The sequence below is a fragment of the Oncorhynchus kisutch genome, linkage group LG11 (assembly GCF_002021735.2).
Source record: "Oncorhynchus kisutch isolate 150728-3 linkage group LG11, Okis_V2, whole genome shotgun sequence".
NCBI classification, from domain to species: domain Eukaryota; kingdom Metazoa; phylum Chordata; class Actinopteri; order Salmoniformes; family Salmonidae; genus Oncorhynchus; species Oncorhynchus kisutch.
The window spans coordinates 74,489,317-74,508,678 of NC_034184.2; the positions used below are offsets into that span (position 1 = coordinate 74,489,317).

The 19,362-nt window shown below is 46.1% G+C and overlaps 1 protein-coding gene across 1 annotated transcript in view; it reads left to right on the forward strand.

Moving 5' to 3' along the window:
* Positions 1-19,362, forward strand: part of LOC109900144 (phospholipid-transporting ATPase IB) — a 98,801-nt gene that overhangs the window by 16,515 nt on the left and 62,924 nt on the right. Inside the window, exons 2-21 of the mRNA XM_031835023.1 lie at positions 1,123-1,267; positions 7,007-7,106; positions 7,314-7,412; positions 7,880-7,925; positions 8,068-8,108; positions 8,719-8,792; positions 8,977-9,046; positions 9,159-9,286; positions 14,419-14,530; positions 14,705-14,873; positions 15,034-15,161; positions 15,251-15,328; positions 15,434-15,567; positions 15,672-15,747; positions 15,879-15,984; positions 16,157-16,239; positions 16,343-16,392; positions 16,488-16,557; positions 16,667-16,751; positions 16,923-17,074. Of these exons, the coding sequence (XP_031690883.1) occupies positions 1,123-1,267; positions 7,007-7,106; positions 7,314-7,412; positions 7,880-7,925; positions 8,068-8,108; positions 8,719-8,792; positions 8,977-9,046; positions 9,159-9,286; positions 14,419-14,530; positions 14,705-14,873; positions 15,034-15,161; positions 15,251-15,328; positions 15,434-15,567; positions 15,672-15,747; positions 15,879-15,984; positions 16,157-16,239; positions 16,343-16,392; positions 16,488-16,557; positions 16,667-16,751; positions 16,923-17,074 (1,946 nt within the window). The remainder of the gene's footprint in view (positions 1-1,122; positions 1,268-7,006; positions 7,107-7,313; positions 7,413-7,879; positions 7,926-8,067; positions 8,109-8,718; positions 8,793-8,976; positions 9,047-9,158; positions 9,287-14,418; positions 14,531-14,704; positions 14,874-15,033; positions 15,162-15,250; positions 15,329-15,433; positions 15,568-15,671; positions 15,748-15,878; positions 15,985-16,156; positions 16,240-16,342; positions 16,393-16,487; positions 16,558-16,666; positions 16,752-16,922; positions 17,075-19,362) is intronic.

The window sequence follows — 19,362 nt, forward strand, 5'->3', positions numbered from 1 at the left end:
GGTCCCAGGAAACAGTGTGGGAAAATGAGGAACGTGATCTCTTGATGGATGACGCGTCCCCTTACAAGTGTAAAATAAACTGGTAAAACAAGCCTGCAAAAAAATATGCCAGACAGCAGACACTATACCAGCCTCGCTCAGGGGGCTACTGTCCCTTTAAATCCGGAGCCCTCAGCCCGCCCTCAGATGGGAACACCCGTAGTCAAGCCTTAGCGGGAGACTGGGAAGGTTGTCTGGTTTCGGAGCATCATCTAATCCGCGTTGCAGGGAGGCAATTTTTAATGGCCATGCCGAGAAAAAGGCTTTTCTAAACCGCCAGAGACGGCCCGATGAAACGGAGGTGGCGGAGGTCTGTGGGCTTGGGGTATTCTCACAACCAGGACTCGGGAGCTTACTCAACAGCGAGGCGGAGGGAAAGGAGACGAGTGACGGGCGTGCTCCAGCTGTCCTCGCCGAGGCTCGTTGTGCCAGCTGGGTAAACTATTCCGCAACGTCCGGAACTCCCCCCTCCGTTATTTAGCACAATGATAGAAAATGTTCCTCCGACGCTCAGTGGGTGTGCGAGTCGTGCGGATCGCTGATTCGCCTTGATTTTAAACGAGACAACCACAAAAGAGGTGTGACCCAGTATGGAAGCAGTGCCGCGCGATTCATGCCGCGTCGGTTCAGGTTCTCTTGGGTGATAATGCAGGTGCTCTGTGCGCACATAGGACGATGTAACAAGTCCCCAATTGTGTTAGATAAACAAATACACAAGGTTTCCGCAACGATAAAAGGAGTCAAACCAACGGTGTTTGTTTGAACATTGTACATCCCTCAGCACATTCTATACAGATGGTCCCGTGGGCGTTGAGCGGCTTGTGTGTGTATTGGTGATGGTGCAACAGCATCGAGCGAGGCGAAAGCGCACTGAAAGAAGAGGGGCTGTTTGGAATGGGGAGGGGGGAATTCATTGACATCGACCGCCAGTTTACATCAGAATACAGTTAGCCCTACCTACCTACCTACCTGTTATTTATGCCCTCCGCTGTTTAACTGTAAACAACGTCTCCTATGTCTCTGTCTCCCCCACACACATACTTACCCTAGCCTTATCTTTCTCCCATCAATCGAACCGTGCAGGACCCTCTTGCTCATCCGCCGGCTACCACAAGGCAGATGATGAGATGTCTGGGACTACTTCTCAGGCGGATCCCACAGATGCCACGGCGCGGACGATTCTGCTCAACCAACCTCAGAACACCAAGTTCTGTGATAACCATGTGAGGTAAAATTTTATCTGGCTACAGCATCTTTATCATCAAGTCTGCCTTTCCAGACGGTTTGTGATATTATGATTGCCTACAATACAGTTTGTTGATACTTTTAGGAATTAGTTTTTTTATTTTAATTTTGTTTTAGTGAAATGGTTTTTGATTGCCCAATGGTCTTATTATTGATAGGCTATAGGAGATAATGGGCCATTTACGGAACAGTAAATTATGGTTGTAAATACGGGTTGTTGTTTTAGGACTCCCCTGTTAGTGTCAGTCTGAGGAAAGTGCTTCACATGAACGTTTAGGCTACTGTCATGTGACCAATTTTAGCATTTTTTTTGTGCATATCAAAACATCTAAGGTTTTTTGTTGAGCTTCACAATCAATTTAAGATATTTTCGGTTGATTTGGACATGATCGGTCCCATGACTTGAATGGGATTTGTGCCACAAATGCTAAATTGTTAGCATGTGGAAACAGTGCCTGGGAAACTAAACTAAATCATGGATTTCTGTCATACATTGTCCATAGACTACTTACAGGGTAAGAAACCAATGTGTAATTTTGTAATTTGGGTGAACTATTCCTTTAATTGATAATGACTCATGTATTTTTAAAGCAGGCACTGAAAGAAAGGTAACTACAGAGTTAATAGAACTGCCTCAGATGGTAATGGAAGAGATTTAGTAGTCTAGCATGAAATAGAATAGAACAGGTTCCATTCAAAGATTGAAAGAAATTTGTTTTGCTCAGGAAAAATATCCCCAAATCTAACAAGATCTACAGTATGATCCAGGTCTGGTCACTGGTCATTTTACTCTGTGCTGTCCTGATCAGGTGAAGCAAACAACCTTCTCACACTACATTTTAAAATGGATACTCATCCCTTCAATTCAGGAAGTACTCTGAAATTACAATGATCTTTTATTCTTTTCAATTAGGAAAAATTGGAATTGGAATTAGGCTTACCTTCTGAATTCCCTGCAATTTAAATTGTTCCCAACCCTGGTAAGCAGAGGATCTGGCCTTAACAAATCCAGTCTCTAAAGCGAAAACATTCACAACCAGTTGGTTAATGATTTGGTGTGTGGCTATCTCTCATGGGCAGGGTTCTGGGTAGGGCCCAAACGGAATCTTCATTTGGTGTGGAATCTCTTTGACAAACACCCTCCCAGCTGTCGGCTGCATATTCGATGAGGACGACGACACTGGAGCTATAAATGTTGAGTCGTATAGCTTTGCAGACCAATGTATTGTTTTACATTTGTTATTGCCCCTCAGTGTATTTATGTTGACTTGAGGAGATATAGGGTTGAGCTCAGTGGTGTGCAGCTCAGTGGTGTGCAGCTCAGTGGTGTGCAGCTCAGTGGTGTGCAGCTCAGTGGTGTGCAGCTCAGTGGTGTGCAGCTCAGTGGTGTGCAGCTCAGTGGTGTGCAGCTCAGTGGTGTGCAGCTCAGTGGTGTGCAGCTCAGTGGTGTGCAGCTCAGTGGTGTGCAGCTCAGTGGCGTGCAGCTCAGTGGCGTGCAGCTCAGTGGCGTGCAGCTCAGTGGCGTGCAGCTCAGTGGCGTGCAGCTCAGTGGCGTGCAGCACAGTGGCGTGCAGCACAGTGGCGTGCAGCACAGTGGCGTGCAGCACAGTGGCGTGCAGCACAGTGGCGTGCAGCTCAGTGGCGTGCAGCTCAGTGGCGTGCAGCTCAGTGGCGTGCAGCTCAGTGGCGTGCAGCTCAGTGGCGTGCAGCTCAGTGGCGTGCAGCTCAGTGGCGTGCAGCTCAGTGGCGTGCAGCTCAGTGGCGTGCAGCTCAGTGGCGTGCAGCTCAGTGGCGTGCAGCACAGTGGCGTGCAGCAATGTCGGAATGTTCAAATGGAACATTTGTAGAATAGTTATGCTTCTCTGTTATGTAGAATAGGAAATCGTGTTGGCTTTATATGCCCTACAACTCTATCTGGAACATTTAGGAGACTACACCCTCCTGAACATTACCCTGCCGCCTATAGAATCCATCAGGTCCTAGTTACGTGGGGCAATCGGCAAACCCACCTCACCGATCTGTCTTTACTGTCAGGAGATTCAATTCTGCTCTGAAAGGGGCCTATTTCAGGTCCGTTAATGAGATTAAGGTGGGCCTTCGTCAAATTGTCTCATTGGATCACCAGGCCATTTACTGGCCTGTGATTGGACAGTCTGTCTCTGGAGCCATGCCCTGTGTATGTCTGTGTTTTGTGTTTTAGTGCTTCACTGGTCCTATTGATTACTCTGAGATTAAATTCCTATAGCTCTTATCCCCTCACCTCTTCTGTTTTCCTCTTCCACCCCTTCTGTTTTCCTCTTCCACCCCTTCTGTTTTCCTCTTCCACCCCTTCTGTTTTCCTCTTCCACCCCTTCTGTTTTCCTCTTCCACCCCTTCTGTTTTCCTCTTCCACCCCTTCTGTTTTCCTCTTCCACCCCTTCTGTTTTCCTCTTCCACCCCTTCTGTTTTCCTCTTCCACCCCTTCTGTTTTCCTCTTCCACCCCTTCTGTTTTCCTCTTCCACCCCTTCTGTTTTCCTCTTCCACCCCTTCTGTTTTCCTCTTCCACCCCTTCTGTTTTCCTCTTCCACCCCTTCTGTTTCCTATTTCACCCCTTCTGTTTTCCTCTTTCACCTCTTCTGTTTTTCTCTTCCACCCCTCCTGTTTTTCTCTTCCACCCCTTCTGTTTTCCTCTTTCACCCCTTCTGTTTTCCTCTTTCACCCCTTCTGTTTTCCTCTTTCACCCCTTCTGTTTTCCTCTTCCACCCCTTCTGTTTTCCTCTTCCACCCCTTCTGTTATCCTCTTTCACCCCTTCTGTTTTCCTCTTCCACCCCTTCTGTTTTCCTCTTTCACCCCTTCTGTTTTCCGCTTCCACCTCTTCCTGCCTTCACTACATGTTTTCTTCACGTCCCTGAGTCAAATCAAATTCTATTTGTCACATGCGCTGAATACAACCGGTGTAAACCTTACAGTGAATTGCTTACTTACCAAGAGTGCTTTAAGAAGTTTTTAAGAAAAAATTTGATAATTTTAAAAAACATTTATTTTTTTACTTAACATAATTAAACGGCAGCAGTAAAATAACAATAGTGAGTTGATGTGCGGGGCACCGGTTAGTCGAGGTAATTGAGGTATTGTGTCCCTGTGTATATGTGTCCCTTTGTTCCTGTGTATGAGTGAAAATCTCCTCCACCTATCAATCAGTTGCCACAGCAACACAACCACCGTCAACGAATACTTGGCGTAGATGTTGTCCCTAGACACTGCTCTAGGATCAGCTTAAACTCAACAGTTTCCTAACCTTAACCATTAGGGAAGAAATGTAAAAACAGACCATACATCAGTCTCTAGGCGCAATCATAACTCATTAACAAGCACAGTAACCACAGTAACACTCAGACAACCACCTTAGATCTGTTACATCTCAATATACTGTAATTACCACAACCATAAACTGCCCTGATACCATCACAGCAATTACATGGCCACATTATAAACAAAAAATTTTCCACTAGCAACCAACTACTTTATGACAGAACTTGTGTGTGTGTGGTATCATTTGTCTGTTAGATTAGATATAAAATAGATTAGATTATAAGCAGGTTTAACGTGTGAATCAGATGAGGTATGAACACACTGAGGTATCAGAAGAAGGTGTGTGTATCTGGGTCAGCAGGTGCTGTTATGTCTGCTATTTGATGTCCTGGTCCTTGTGTGTGACTGTGGGCTCATCTCCAAGGAGATTTACATGTGATGGAGGATTTAGATACTCTCTTACACACAAACGTACACATAAACACACCCTTGACTTAGCTATATTGGCCAGGATAACGACGGGCCCTGAAGGGAAGGCTGGTAGTTATGTTTGTCTCTCAAAAAACTCTTACAGTTGTTGGCTATTATCAATGCTAATAATTGCTGTTGTCTGAGCCATACAGGTGATTGACTGACAAGGTGAGCCTTCCAAGGCCTCATACACCCCTATTTAGGAGGTTTGGTCTAAATATAAAGCTTTGAACAGTGAGGTTCAGTCCATTTGCAGGAGTGTGAAGGTGTGCAGCCCATAATAGATCCTTAGTAACACTTTACTTGACACCCAACCCTATAACATGTTATGCCGCGGTCATAACCATGTCATAATGTGTCATAACATCTGACATAACTTGTCATAACCTGTCATAAATGGTCAAAACACTGTCATGACCCATATATTTACACCTGTGACATATATTGTGTTATTTTATGGCTGGTTATGACACCTGCATTTATTCAAATGTGTTTTTTCCCTGACAAGAAGTTTCCTTTCGTTTGAAAGTTTGTTTCTTATGTCCTTTGTTGTTGTAATGATTTCTTTACGGTCATGTTTTTTTTCCATCTTATTTTAAGTAACTTGTATAAAATACTCTTTATGGCAATGTCATAAAGAATTATGACCATCCTGTGTCACTTAACTTGGACTAAGAAAATACACTTCATCATTTGTCTCTTTAATGTGTGGGTCAGATGTGCTTATCTCAACACACTGTAGTACCAGAAGAAGGTGTGTGTGTGTGTGCGTGCGTATCCGGTTCAGCTGTTGCGTCTGCTATTTGATATCCTGGTCTTTGTGTGTGACTGTGGGCTCGTTGCAGGGAGACCATTTTTTAAGGGCCACGCCGAGAAAATCATTTTCCAGACCGCCAGAGACGGGCCGATGAAACAGAGACGGTGGAGGTCTGTGGGCTTCAGAACATGTTCAAATAACATTCTGTTGACATGTAGGCTATGGTGTAATGGAATGTCTTTCCTTGTGTGGTGGGTTTTGTGGGTTTTGACACTCTCTTATGTAGGTGTCATAACCAGCCATAATAATATATCCAACCGGTCTAAATGTGTGTCATGACAGTGTTATAGCCATGTTATAATGCTAGCTATAGTAAAGTGCCACCTGATCCGGTAATGTTTGTAACAGGAATTTCCAGTTGAACAAAAAGGAGGGCAGCCATTGAAAACAGATCAAAATCATTTCAGTTCAATTGCAAGTTGCAACATGCAGCTCCTGGAGACGGGCCTTTTTCTCTTCTAACCAGACACCTCTCAATGTTCTCTAAACATCAGCCTGAGAGGATTGGACCAAGTCAAAACAGAAGGCACTGTCGTTGCCTGCTGCTACAGAATCACACAGTATTCATATTGTCATCAACACTATAAGAATCAGTGTGTCCTCGGTCCTTACACCTTCAGGAGCTCTCACGTCATTCACTGTTAACGATATGAGAACAATCCAGAAGATCCGGTCTAGTGACCATCAATCAGTACACAAATGAGTGTCACAAATGGAACACTGGAAATCATGTGCATTACAGAAAAGGGAAAACATAAATATGCTAATCATTGTTAATGACTATTAACTGAATATTAACGTTATTCATCTTAAATATTCCTATTTCACCGCCATAGGACATTTTGAGTCTAATTGTGTTGTCTCTGTAATGGGGTTTCATGTGCATCGATCATTTTAGTAGAGATTTTTGAAGAATGTTTTGAAGAAGCGATTTAAACTCTAGTGACTACCTCTGTGTTACCTCTGTGTTACCTTGGAGAACATCGAGAAAGTCAAATCAAACTCCCTTTTTTTGTCTACAGTATACTCACAGCCCAAGGGGGATTACTTTTTTGGTGTGCGTATGTGTGTTTCATTACCGTGGTGACTAACCCTGTGTTGTACATGTATCCCTCCTCCTCCTACTTCTCCTCCTTCTCAGTACCACTAAGTACGGCGTGCTCACCTTCCTGCCTCGTTTCCTGTACGAGCAGATCCGCCGGGCCGCCAATGCCTTCTTCCTCTTCATCGCCCTGATGCAGGTAGGCCACGCCCAGTACCTGTGGTTTACTCTGGAGGGAGCAACGTCCTGGAGCATTCAGATAGAAATGTGTTGACAAGATATGATTCTCTGAAACAAATCAGCTCTATCCATTACATTTCTATCTGTAACCTGCACTGAGAACCTGACCGTGTCTAACCAAACCGTCAGCGTTTCTTCAACATTGTCTCTGCGCTCTTCCTCTCAGCAAATCCCTGATGTGTCTCCTACGGGTCGCTACACCACTCTGGTACCACTCATCTTCATCCTCACTGTGGCCGGGATCAAAGAGATCATAGAGGACTATGTAAGTAGGATGGACACAGGTCAGCAGTCACAGGTCAGCAGTCACAGGTCAGCAGTCACGGGTCAGCAGTCACGGGTCAGCAGTCACGGGTCAGCAGTCACGGGTCAGCAGTCACGGGCCAATAGTCACGGGCCAGCAGTCACGGGCCAGCAGTCACGGGCCAGCAGTCACAGGCCAGCAGTCACAGGCCAGCAGTCACGGGCCAGCAGTCACGGGCCAGCAGTCACGGGTCAGCAGTCACGGGTCAGCAGTCACAGGTCAGCAGTCACAGGTCAGCAGTCACAGGTCAACTCCTCCGCTGTAGAACAACATCCTGCAGAGTTTATAAATCTCCACCTCTGTTCCAAAACAATTGCTTAGCCGGCACAGTGCCATTCTTGTGCATCTAATGTGAGAGAAAAAGGGAGGGAGACTGGTAAGGAGCTCACCCCCCCCCCCCCCCCCCCCCTCTCTCTGTCTCTTTACAGCAAAGACACAAGGCAGACAACACAGTCAACAAGAAAAAGACCACAGGTATTGGACATGTGTGAAGCCGTGCTAGTCAGTTTCATGAGTGAATTCTATGTAGCTTCTGGGAATAGACAGTTGTGCTTTAGGGAAGAGCAGCAGTATATGACGTGTTTAGGCTAACAGCTCTGTTGTCATTGTGTCTCAGTTCTGAGGAATGGAGCCTGGCAGACTGTCATATGGAAACAGGTACCATTACCCTCATCCTCTCAACAGCCTGTCTGACTAGTGGTTACGGATGGAGCCCACACTTTCCACAACACACCTGAACATGGAAAATGTCCTAACTAAGACTGCATGGCTCATTCTGTACCTCTCCAGAATGTTCTCTGGCATTTTTCTTCACGTTGTTGAGTATCCTTTCTATCTAATGCTGAGCTTGCTCTGACCGAGGGACACGTCAGACTTAAACATCCACAGTAAAGCTACTTGCTGCTCACTGTCACTTTCTCTCTCCCTCTCTCCATCATCCCTCCCTCTCTCCATCATCCCTCCCTCTCTCCATCATCCCTCCCTCTCTCCATCATCCCTCCCTCTCTCCATCATCCCTCCCTCTCTCCATCATCCCTCCCTCTCTCCATCATCCCTCCCTCTCTCCATCATCCCTCCCTCTCTCCATCATCCCTCCCTCTCTCCATCATCCCTCCCTCTCTCCATCATCCCTCCCTCTCTCCACCATCCCTCCCTCTCTCCACCATCCCTCCCTCTCTCCACCATCCCTCTCTCTCTCTATCCCCCCCATCCATTTTCAATGTCATTCTCACCTCATGCTGTTGCATTTCTGTGTCCTGGCCACAAGGTGGCAGTAGGAGACATAGTGAAGGTGACCAATGGGCAGCATCTTCCAGCTGACATGGTCATAGTGTCCTCCAGGTTGGTTTGCGGTCTTGTGTTTTTGTGTGGTCAGTGTTAGTTAAAGTGGTCAGTGTTGTCAGGCTAGTAATAGGGGAGGCATTGAGGGTTGTCACCATTATGTTTGATCAATGATTCAATATTGTCATTTGACCGTTGCATAGATGAATGTTGTGGTAAAGTTGGACTCCATCTCTCTCCACAGTGAGCCTCAGGCCATGTGTTATACTGAGACCTCCAACCTGGACGGAGAAACCAACCTGAAAATCAGACAGGTGAGACGCGTGCGGAATGACCCCAACGATGTGCTTTATCAACCTCCGGAGGAGCTGGTGATGGGACTGTGTGTGTGTGTACCTGCTTTAACAGGGTGTGTGTGTATTTCAGGGTCTCCCTCTCACAGCTAGTCTCCAGTCTCTGGAGGAGCTGATGGGTCTCTCTGGCCGTCTGGAGTGTGAAGAGCCCAACAGACACCTGTATGACTTCACTGGGACTCTATACCTGGACAACCAAAAGTACTGATCTCTCTCGCTCTTTCGCTCTCTCGCTTATATTTTATTATTTTGGGGATTTACTGCCAGGGCCCAGGTCTGGCAGTACTGCTCTAACAGGCCCAGGCTCTGCTGTAGGCCATGTGCTCAAATTTGTGGTCAAAATTGTCTCCATTCTTTAAGATTGGGGTTATGAGTCCTCGATTCCAGGTGTCAGGGAAATAACCTACACTCAGGATCAAATTAAACCGTTTTAATATAGCCAGTTGAAATGTTGCACTAGTGAGTTTGAGCATCTCATTTAGGACTCCATCAGGTCCGCAGGCTTTTTTACATTTGAGGTGCCTGAAGTTTGTTATAGAGCTCCTGGTCAGAAATGGAGTCCAGTGGATTTTGATTGTCCTTTATAGATTTTTCTAGTCCATTAAACTTCTCATGAATTTGGCGTTGTTCTGCGTTTGCATCAATGTGAACAGTGTTGTAAATGGGTCTTCCATATCTCTCCATTTTCTATCGCTAATTCCAATTTTGCCAGAAGTTGTTTGTGTTTATGGACTCCTCACTGTCAGATGCTTGCTGTTGTACTGTGGTTTTTTGGTTCTGAGTGTACTTTTATAGAGTTTAAGTCTCACAGTAATTAAGGTGTAATTCATAATTATTTGGGTCTCTGTGCTTTTGTTTTTCTCCTTGTAAAATTATAATCTGCATCAATCCAGTTGTCATCTGTGGTCTTCTTTGGTTAGTTTTTAAAATTAATTTCAGTTGTGCTTCTTTTGCTGTTTGCCTGAATATGTAGTTGATGTTTTGTACTGCCAGATTGATGCCATCGTTACTGTGAGTGAATGTGGTATCCAGAAGGTTCTCTAACAGTGTTTGGATATTTTAGTTACAAGTTGCTTTCTGGATTCTTCTGTGCTGTTTTGGGCCCATCTGTATGAATGTCTGATGTTGTACAGTTTACTGGGCTGTGAATGTCTGATGTTGTACAGCTTACTGGGCTGTGAATGTCTGATGTTGTACAGCTTACTGGGCTGTGAATGTCTGGTGTTGTACAGCTTACTGGGCTGTGAATGTCTGGTGTTGTACAGCTTACTGGGCTGTGAATGTCTGTTGTACAGCTTACTGGACTGTGAATGTCTGGTGTTGTACAGCTTACTGGGCTGTGAATGTCTGGTGTTGTACAGCTTACTGGGCTGTGAATGTCTGGTGTTGTACAGCTTACTGGGCTGTGAATGTCTGGTGTTGTACAGCTTACTGGGCTGTGAATGTCTGATGTTGTACAGCTTACTGGACTGTGAATGTCTGGTGTTGTACAGCTTACTGGGCTGTGAATGTCTGGTGTTGTACAGCTTACTGGGCTGTGAATGTCTGGTGTTGTACAGCTTACTGGGCTGTGAATGTCTGGTGTTGTACAGCTTACTGGGCTGTGAATGTCTGGTGTTGTACAGATTACTGGGCTGTGAATGTCTGACGTACAGATTACTGGGCTGTGAATGTCTGACGTTGTACAGATTACTGGGCTGTGAATGTCTGGTGTTGTACAGCTTACTGGGCTGTGAATGTCTGGTGTTGTACAGCTTACTGGGCTGTGAATGTCTGGTGTTGTACAGCTTACTGGGCTGTGAATGTCTGGTTGTTTTCATGTCTGTTCTTTTGAGGAACAACTTAATTTGGCTGTGATCAGACAGAGGTGTTAGTGGCTTGACAGTGAATGAGCTGAGAGAGGAAGGGTCAATGTCTGTAATCATATAGTCTACTGTGCTCTGGCCAAGAGGTGAGCAGTAGGTGAATCTCCCCAAAGAGTCCCCCCGTAACCTACCATTGACAAAGTACAGACCCAGGCTTCAACAGAGCTGCAACAGATCCCTTCCGTTTTTGTTGACGGTGCTGTCACTGTTGTTTCTATGGGGGAGATTAAGACAGTTAGAGACACTATGGCCTGTTATAAAGCTGTCCCTGTTGTTTCTATGGAGGAGATGAAGACAGTTAGAGACACTATGGCCTGTAATAAAGCTGTCCCCTCATGTGCTCGTTAGATAAGGTAGTGTTCCTGTGCGCGCATTTGTGTCCCCACAGATGAGCACATTTCTCTGGGCCTGGAAATGGCACGTCTCTTCCTCAAGGGTGGGGAAGATCTCCTCTGAGTAATATGGGGATTCTGAGGGGGAATTATATATTGCGCAAAGAACACATATTTCTGTCAGTACAAGTTATTTTTTAAAATTTTAACCAAATGTGATATTTAGGGATCAATTAGATTTTGTAGTTGGGATTTGTAGAAAACGATCAATCCTCCGGAGTGTCTGCCTCTGACAGAGCTGTGTTTCTGATACGCCACAATGACCTGTCTGTAGCCTGTGGGACAGTTAGTGACAATGTCTGCCTTACTCCATGTCTCCTGCAGAATGATGACTCTCTGTAGCCTGTGGGACAGTTAGTGACCATGTCTGCCTTACTCCATGTCTCCTGCAGAATGATGACCTCTCTGTAGCCTGTGGGACAGTTAGTGACAATGTCTGCCTTACTCCATGTCTCCTGCAGAATGATGACCTCTCTGTAGCCTGTGGGACAGTTAGTGACAATGTCTGCCTTACTCCATGTCTCCTGCAGAATGATGACCTCTCTGTAGCCTGTGGGACAGTTAGTGACCATGTCTGCCTTACTCCATGTCTCCTGCAGAATGATGACCTCTCTGTAGCCTGTGGGACAGTTAGTGACCATGTCTGCCTTACTCCATGTCTCCTGCAGAATGATGACCTCTCTGTAGCCTGTGGGACAGTTAGTGACAATGTCTGCCTTACTCCATGTCTCCTGCAGAATGATGACCTCTCTGTAGCCTGTGGGACAGTTAGTGACCATGTCTGCCTTACTCCATGTCTCCTGCAGAATGATGACATCGTCTTTAACATTTGATTTAAACTGAGTTTAGGCCCTGAATGAGTTTAGGCCCTGAATGAGTTTAGGCCCTGAATGAGTTTAGGCCCTGAATGAGTTTAGGCCCTGAATGAGTTTAGGCCCTGAATGAGTTTAGGCCCTGAATGAGTTTAGGCCCTGAATGAGTTTTCATGTTGCAAAAAGAAAGAATAACACAGTCAGAAATACAGTAACTTCTTACTACTGAGTTGTTCAGAGTAATAAACAGGATAACAGAAATACAGTAACTACTGAGTTGTTCAGAGTAATAAACAGGATAACAGAAATACAGTAACTAATAACTACTGAGTTGTTCAGAGTAATAAACAGGATAACAAAAATACAGTAACTAATAACTACTGAGTTGTTCAGAGTAATAAACAGGATAACAGAAATACAGTAACTACTGAGTTGTTCAGAGTAATAAACAGGATAACAAAAATACAGTAACTACTGAGTTGTTCAGAGTAATAAACAGGATAACAGAAATACAGTAACTACTGAGTTGTTCAGAGTAATAAACAGGATAACAGAAATACAGTAACTACTGAGTTGTTCAGAGTAATAAACAGGATAACAAAAATACAGTAACTACTGACTACTGAGTTGTTCAGAGTAATAAACAGGACAAAAATACAGTAACTACTGAGTTGTTCAGAGTAATAAACAGGATAACAGAAATACAGTAACTACTGAGTTGTTCAGAGTAATAAACAGGATAACAGAAATACAGTAACTATTCATTGAACAAGTAAACTTTTAGTACAGTAGCTGTGTGTGTGTGTGTTCAGTGCCCATGTATTGGAGGAGCTATTTAATCTCACACAAACCTACAGAGTTCTCCTGTCCTCTGGGGTCTCTGCGTAGCTGCGCTGGTCCAGCTGTTGGGCCCTGTGGAGGGGAGGGGAGCCAGGTCTGGGCAGGGGGTGCTTCCTCTCTGGTCTGGTAGATGTGGTGGGGTGGTAGGCTGGGCCCGGTCCAGTCCGGCTGCGCTGATGGAGGTGGTGACGCTCTGGTGGGGCCTGTGGGGTGCGCTGTGTCTGGTGGGGTGTTGAGGGGGCCTGGAGCTCCTTGGTGGTGCAGTGGTCTGGTAGGGGTCTCTGGGTGGTTCTCTGTCCAGTGCGGTATAGGGTGTCTACCAAGTGCCACTTGCTTTAGAGACTTGGCAAACATGGTATACGTCTGCTTCCTCAGGTGGGAGTGGTCGTGCAGGTGCTTTGGGGTGATTGTTTGGTGGTGAGCAACGTGTACGTTCGGGAGTAGGCCACACCCTCTGGTGATGTCAGCATTGACCTCCTGAATGGTACACGGGATGAAAGTCTTTGCGGGGCAGCAGTGTGGAGATGGTGATGTGGGAGTTGGAGAACCACTGAGGCCCTCTCTGCTACTCTGTTGACCAGGCTGCCTACTCTCTCCTGCTTGCAGGTTGTTGGTGCCGGTGTGAATAATAATGTGGCCTGGTATGCCAAAATCAGGCTGGGACAGGATGTGGAGTGCATCCATATTTTGGACAGCTTGTGTTGGGGGAAGAGTTTATCCTCTTGGATGAATTTCCCATTTGAGTCAATGAGGATGGCCCCCTCGGTGAGTTTTACCAGAATAGTGGGTTTACGGCTTGGGCTGGGTACAGTGAGGGGTGTGTCTGGGGCTGGGGTACACAGGGTCTGGGTACAGTGAGGGGTGTGTCTGGGGCTGGGTACAGTGAGGGGCTTGGTCTGGGGCTGGGTACAGTGAGGGGTGTGTCTGGGGCTGGGGTACATAGGGTCTGGGTACAGTGAGGGGTGTGTCAGGGGTTCCATAGAGCTCTCTGTAGTAGGTGTCCCCATGTGAGCCTCCCTGTTGACTGGGGGTGTTCGGTATGGGGGGAGGGGTGGTCGGTATGGGGGGGGGGGTCGGTATATGGGGGGAGGGGTGGTCGGTATGGGGGGGTGGGGGTGGTCGGTATATGGGGGGGGGGGGGTCGGTATATGGGGGGAGGGGTGGTCGGTATGGGGGGGTAAGGAGTATCTCAGTCACTGCTGCTGCGCTGAATTTAGTTAGTTTTTCTACTCACACTGTCAATCTTTTCCTCCTGTGTTGATCTTCAGTTGTACAATTTGATTACGTATATATATATATTTTGCTAATTTAATCTTGTTAATCTCACTCTTAGCAACCAGAAGTCAGGAGCTGTTCGGGTTAGGGTTCCAGATAGGGTTGCATCATTTTGAACCTCCACCTGCTCGTCACTGTTCTCTTTCCAGTGCGGTTCCTCTGGGTCCTGACCAGGTGCTGCTGCGAGGTGCCCAGCTCAGGAACACACAATGGGTTGTGGGTATTATAGTCTACACTGGACATGACTCCAAACTGATGCAGGTGAGACATTTTAAGCCTTGGATCAAGCAAATCTAAACTCTAACACTCTAATGAAGGCTGTAGTTTGCTGTTCTTCCTCCATAGCGGTCGACTGAGTTCCTGAACTCTGTGTCATTTGGGGTGTTTTGTAGTTCCACATGAAGGATGTAATAATGTGGTGAATGTTCCTTCCAGAACTCGACCAAGGCCCCTCTGAAGCGTTCTAACGTGGAGCGGGTGACCAATGTCCAGATCCTGGTGCTGTTCTGCATCCTCCTGGTGATGGCGCTAGTGAGCTCTATAGGAGCCTCCATCTGGAACAAACAACACACTGAGGAGGCCTGCTGGTACCTGTCACGCGCCGGTGAGAATACACACGCACCCCTGGACACACGCACGCACCCCTGGACACACGCACGCACCCCTGGGGACACGCACGCACCCCTGGGGACACACCCCTGGACACACGCACACATGCCGTAGTCATTTATTCTTCTTCCATACAACCGTGTGTGTGTCTACAGGTGACATCTCCACTAACTTTTGGTATAACCTGCTGACCTTCATCATCCTCTACAACAACCTCATCCCCATCAGCCTGCTGGTCACTCTGGAGGTCGTCAAGTTCACACAGGCACTCTTCATCAACTGGGTATGCACGGACGCAGGCTCGGGTGTGTTTAGAGAGCGTTTGGCTGTCATTAGATATCTTTCATCCAACTTCTCTGTGTTTGGTGTCAGGATGTGGAGATGTACTACGCGGAGACAGACACACCCGCCATGGCTCGAACGTCCAATCTCAACGAAGAACTGGGCCAGGTGAGGATGGACTCTACCAATCTTTATCATGTTCACATCCGAGCTCAACCAATCAGAGTTGATTCCTGTTGTGAACGGGTATCCTTCCTTTTCCCCCTCTCCCAGGTGAAGTATCTGTTTTCTGATAAGACAGGAACTCTCACCTGTAACGTCATGCACTTCAAGAAGTGTACCATCGCTGGGATCACATACGGCCACTTCCCTGACCTGGATGTTGATCGTTCCATAGAGGACTTCAGGTCAGTGACCTCCTCTTATTCTTCACCTTTCGCTGTGCTTTATTTTTGTTTTATGTAGTTAGTGTCAATTAGTAGTGTTTAATTCTGTCCGTCTCCTCTCTCAGTCCCCTGCCGTCCAGCAGTCTTAACTCCACAGAGTTTGATGACCCCACTCTCATCCAGAACATTGAGAAGAACCATGTAGGTGTTCCCCTTCTGTCATGATAATTATTATACTGAAAGAGATTGACACTGGGCTGTGTATGACCACTCTCTTTCTCTTTGTTGCTCGCTCTCCCGATGTCGCTCTCTCTCTCATTCCCTCTCTCCAGCCGACCTCTGCTCAAATCTGTGAGTTCCTGACGATGATGGCGGTGTGTCACACCGTGGTCCCAGAGAGAGAGGAGGACCAGCTTATTTACCAGGCCTCCTCGCCAGGTAGACAGCCTATCACGACACAGCCAATCATAACTTGGCTACTAGACAGTAGAACCAATCACATCCAAGCTACTACACCTTAGAGCCAATCACATCCAAGCTACTACACATTAGAGCCAATCGAATCAACTCAACATGTATGTGCACTGCATGTGTGTTTTCCTTTCCTCAGATGAAGGAGCTCTGGTGAAAGGAGCCAAAGGTCTGGGCTTCGTTTTCACAGCAAGGACTCCTGGCTCCGTTATCATGGAAGCTGTAAGTGTGGGTTTGAGACAAGGGATGGAGTGCGTCATTTGAAGAAAGGTAAATATTCATCCTCTTCTCTGTTGAATTATTTCTATTTGTTTGTGTCTTTCAGAGGGGGAAGGAGAAGAGTTTTGAGCTGCTGAATGTGCTGGAGTTTTCAAGGTAAATTAACCCCCCCCCCCCCCCCCCACACACACACACACAATCACGACACACACACATTCACAGACACTTAACAGTCATTCCCTTTTCTACAGTAACCGTAAGCGCATGTCTGTAGTTGTCCGAACCCCCGATGGGAAACTGCGTCTGTACTGCAAGGGAGCAGTGAGTATAACCCCAGTCATTGACTGCACCACAGTTTATTCCCATAGTGGCATTGCTCATATTGAAGATGAACTGGCGCGTGTTGATGATGTCATGGTGTGTGCTTCAGGATAATGTGATCTTTGAGCGTCTCACTGATTCGTCTCAGTACAAAGAGTTGACCATGGCACATCTGGAACAGTTCGCAACCGAGGGTACGGCCTTTCTCTTTGTAAATGTGCAGGTCATATTTGTTCCTGCTATATTTTGTCTACCTTCTCTTACCTTTTTTACCATCTTTTTCTCTGCAAGATTCATTTTTCCCTTTCACTCCCTTTTTCTACCTTATTACCACTGTATTACATGTTGACCTTGTCCCCCCCCAGGTCTGCGGACTCTGTGTTTTACCTATGTTGATCTGGAGGAGGGGGTATACCAGGAGTGGCTGAAGGAGTACACCCGGATTAGCACTATCATCAAAGACCGGGCCCAGAAACTAGAGGACTGCTATGAACTGCTGGAGAAGGTAAGAGTTAAGGTTGGGCTTAGCGGTTAGTGATTACCATTGCATGTGTAGTTAGATATTGCGAATATATATATTTCTCTGTACTGTCTAGCATGGTGATATAGTGACTACCCCTCACTCCATCCCCTTCAGTCAGTGTGTTGTTGGGTTGGTAAGATGGTGACTACCCCTCACTCTACCCCCTTCAGTCAGTGTGTTGTTGGGTTGGTAAGATAGTGACTACCCCTCACTCTACCCCCTTCAGGCAGTGTGTTGTTGGGTTGGTAAGATGGTGACTACCCCTCACTCTATCCCCTTCAGTTAGTGTGTTGTTGGGTTGGTAAGATGGTGACTACCCCTCACTCTATCCCCTTCAGTTAGTGTGTTGTTGGGTTGGAAAGATAGTGACTACCCCTCACTCTACCCCCTTCGGTTAGTGTGTTGTTGGGTTGGAAAGATAGTGACTACCCCTCACTCCATCCTCTTCAGTCAGTGTGTTGTTGGGTTGGAAAGATAGTGACTACCCCTCACTCCATCCCCTTCAGTCAGTGTGTTGTTGGGTTGGAAAGATAGTGACTACCCCTCACTCTACCCCCTTCAGTTAGTGTGTTGTTGGGTTGGAAAGATAGTGACTACCCCTCACTCCATCCCCTTCAGTCAGTGTGTTGCTGGGCTGGTGAGTTTGTCCAGCAGAGGGCAGAGTGGTCCCACTGATCAACTGTTGAGAACTATGACCTCTCAGTACTGAAGAAGCCCTGTTTCCCCAGAGGAAACTCCCCCCCTCTCTCAATTCAATTCAATTCAAGGGCTTTATTGGCATGGGAAACATGTGTTAACATTGCCAAAGCAAGTGAGGTAGACAACATACAAAGTGAATATATAAAGTGAAAAACAACAAAAATTAACAGTAAACATTACACATACAGAAGTTTCAAAACAGTAAAGACATTACAAATGTCATATTATATATATATATATATACAGTGTTCTAACAATGTACAAATGGCTAAAGGACACAAGATAAAATAAATAAGCATAAATATGGGTTGTATTTACAATGGTGTTTGTTCTTCACTGGTTGCCCTTTTCTCGTGGCAACAGGTCACAAATCTTGCTGCTGTGATGACACACTGGAATTTCACCCAGTAGATATGGGAGTTTTTCAAAATTGGATTTGTTTTCGAATTCTTTGTGGATCTGTGTAATCTGAGGGAAATATGTCTCTCTAATATGGTCATACATTGGGCAGGAGGTTAGGAAGTGCAGCTCAGTTTCCACCTCATTTTGTGGGCAGTGAGCACATAGCCTGTCTTCTCTTGAGAGCCATGTCTGCCTACGGCGGCCTTTCTCAATAGCAAGGCTATGCTCACTGAGTCTGTACATAGTCAAGGCTTTCCTGAATTTTGGGTCAGTCACAGTGGTCAGGTATTCTGCTGCTGTGTACTCTCTGTGTAGGGCCAAATAGCATTCTAGTTTGCTCTGTTTTTTTGTTAACTACTTAACACATTGGAAAGAATTATCTTTTTGTTTTCTCATGATTTGGTTGGGTCTAATTGTGCTGCTGTCCTGGGGCTCTGTAGTGTGTGTTTGTGTTTGTGAACAGAGCCCCAGGACCAGCTTGATTAGGGGACTCTTCTCCAGGTTCATCTCTCTGTAGGTGATGGCTTTGTTATGGAAGGTTTGTGAATCGCTTCCTTTTAGGTGGTTGTAGAATTTAACAGCTCTTTTCTGGATTTTGATAATTAGTGGGTATCGGCCTAATTCTGCTCTGCATGCATTATTTGGTGTTCTACGTTGTACACGGAGGATATTTTTGCAGAATTCTGCGTGCAGAGTCTCAATTTGGTGTTTGTCCCATTTTGTGAAGTCTTGGTTGGTGAGCGGACCCCAGACCTCACAACCATAAAGGGCAATGGGCTCTATGACTGATTCAAGTATTTTTAGCCAAATCCTAATTGGTATGTTGAAATTTATGTTTCTTTTGATGGCATAGAATGCCCTTCTTGCCTTGTCTCTCAGATCGTTCACAGCTTTGTGGAAGTTACCTGTGGTGCTGATGTTTAGGCCAAGGTATGTATAGTTTTTTGTGTGCTCTAGGGCAACAGTGTCTAGATGGAATTTGTATTTGTGGTCCTGGTGACTGGACCTTTTTGGAACACCATTATTTTGGTCTTACTGAGATTTACTGTCAGGGCCCAGGTCTGACAGAATCTGTGCATAAGATCTAGGTGCTGCTGTAGGCCCTCCTTGGTTGGTGACAGAAGCACCAGATCATCAGCAAACAGCAGACATTTTCAGCAGACATCTCTCTCTCTCTCTCT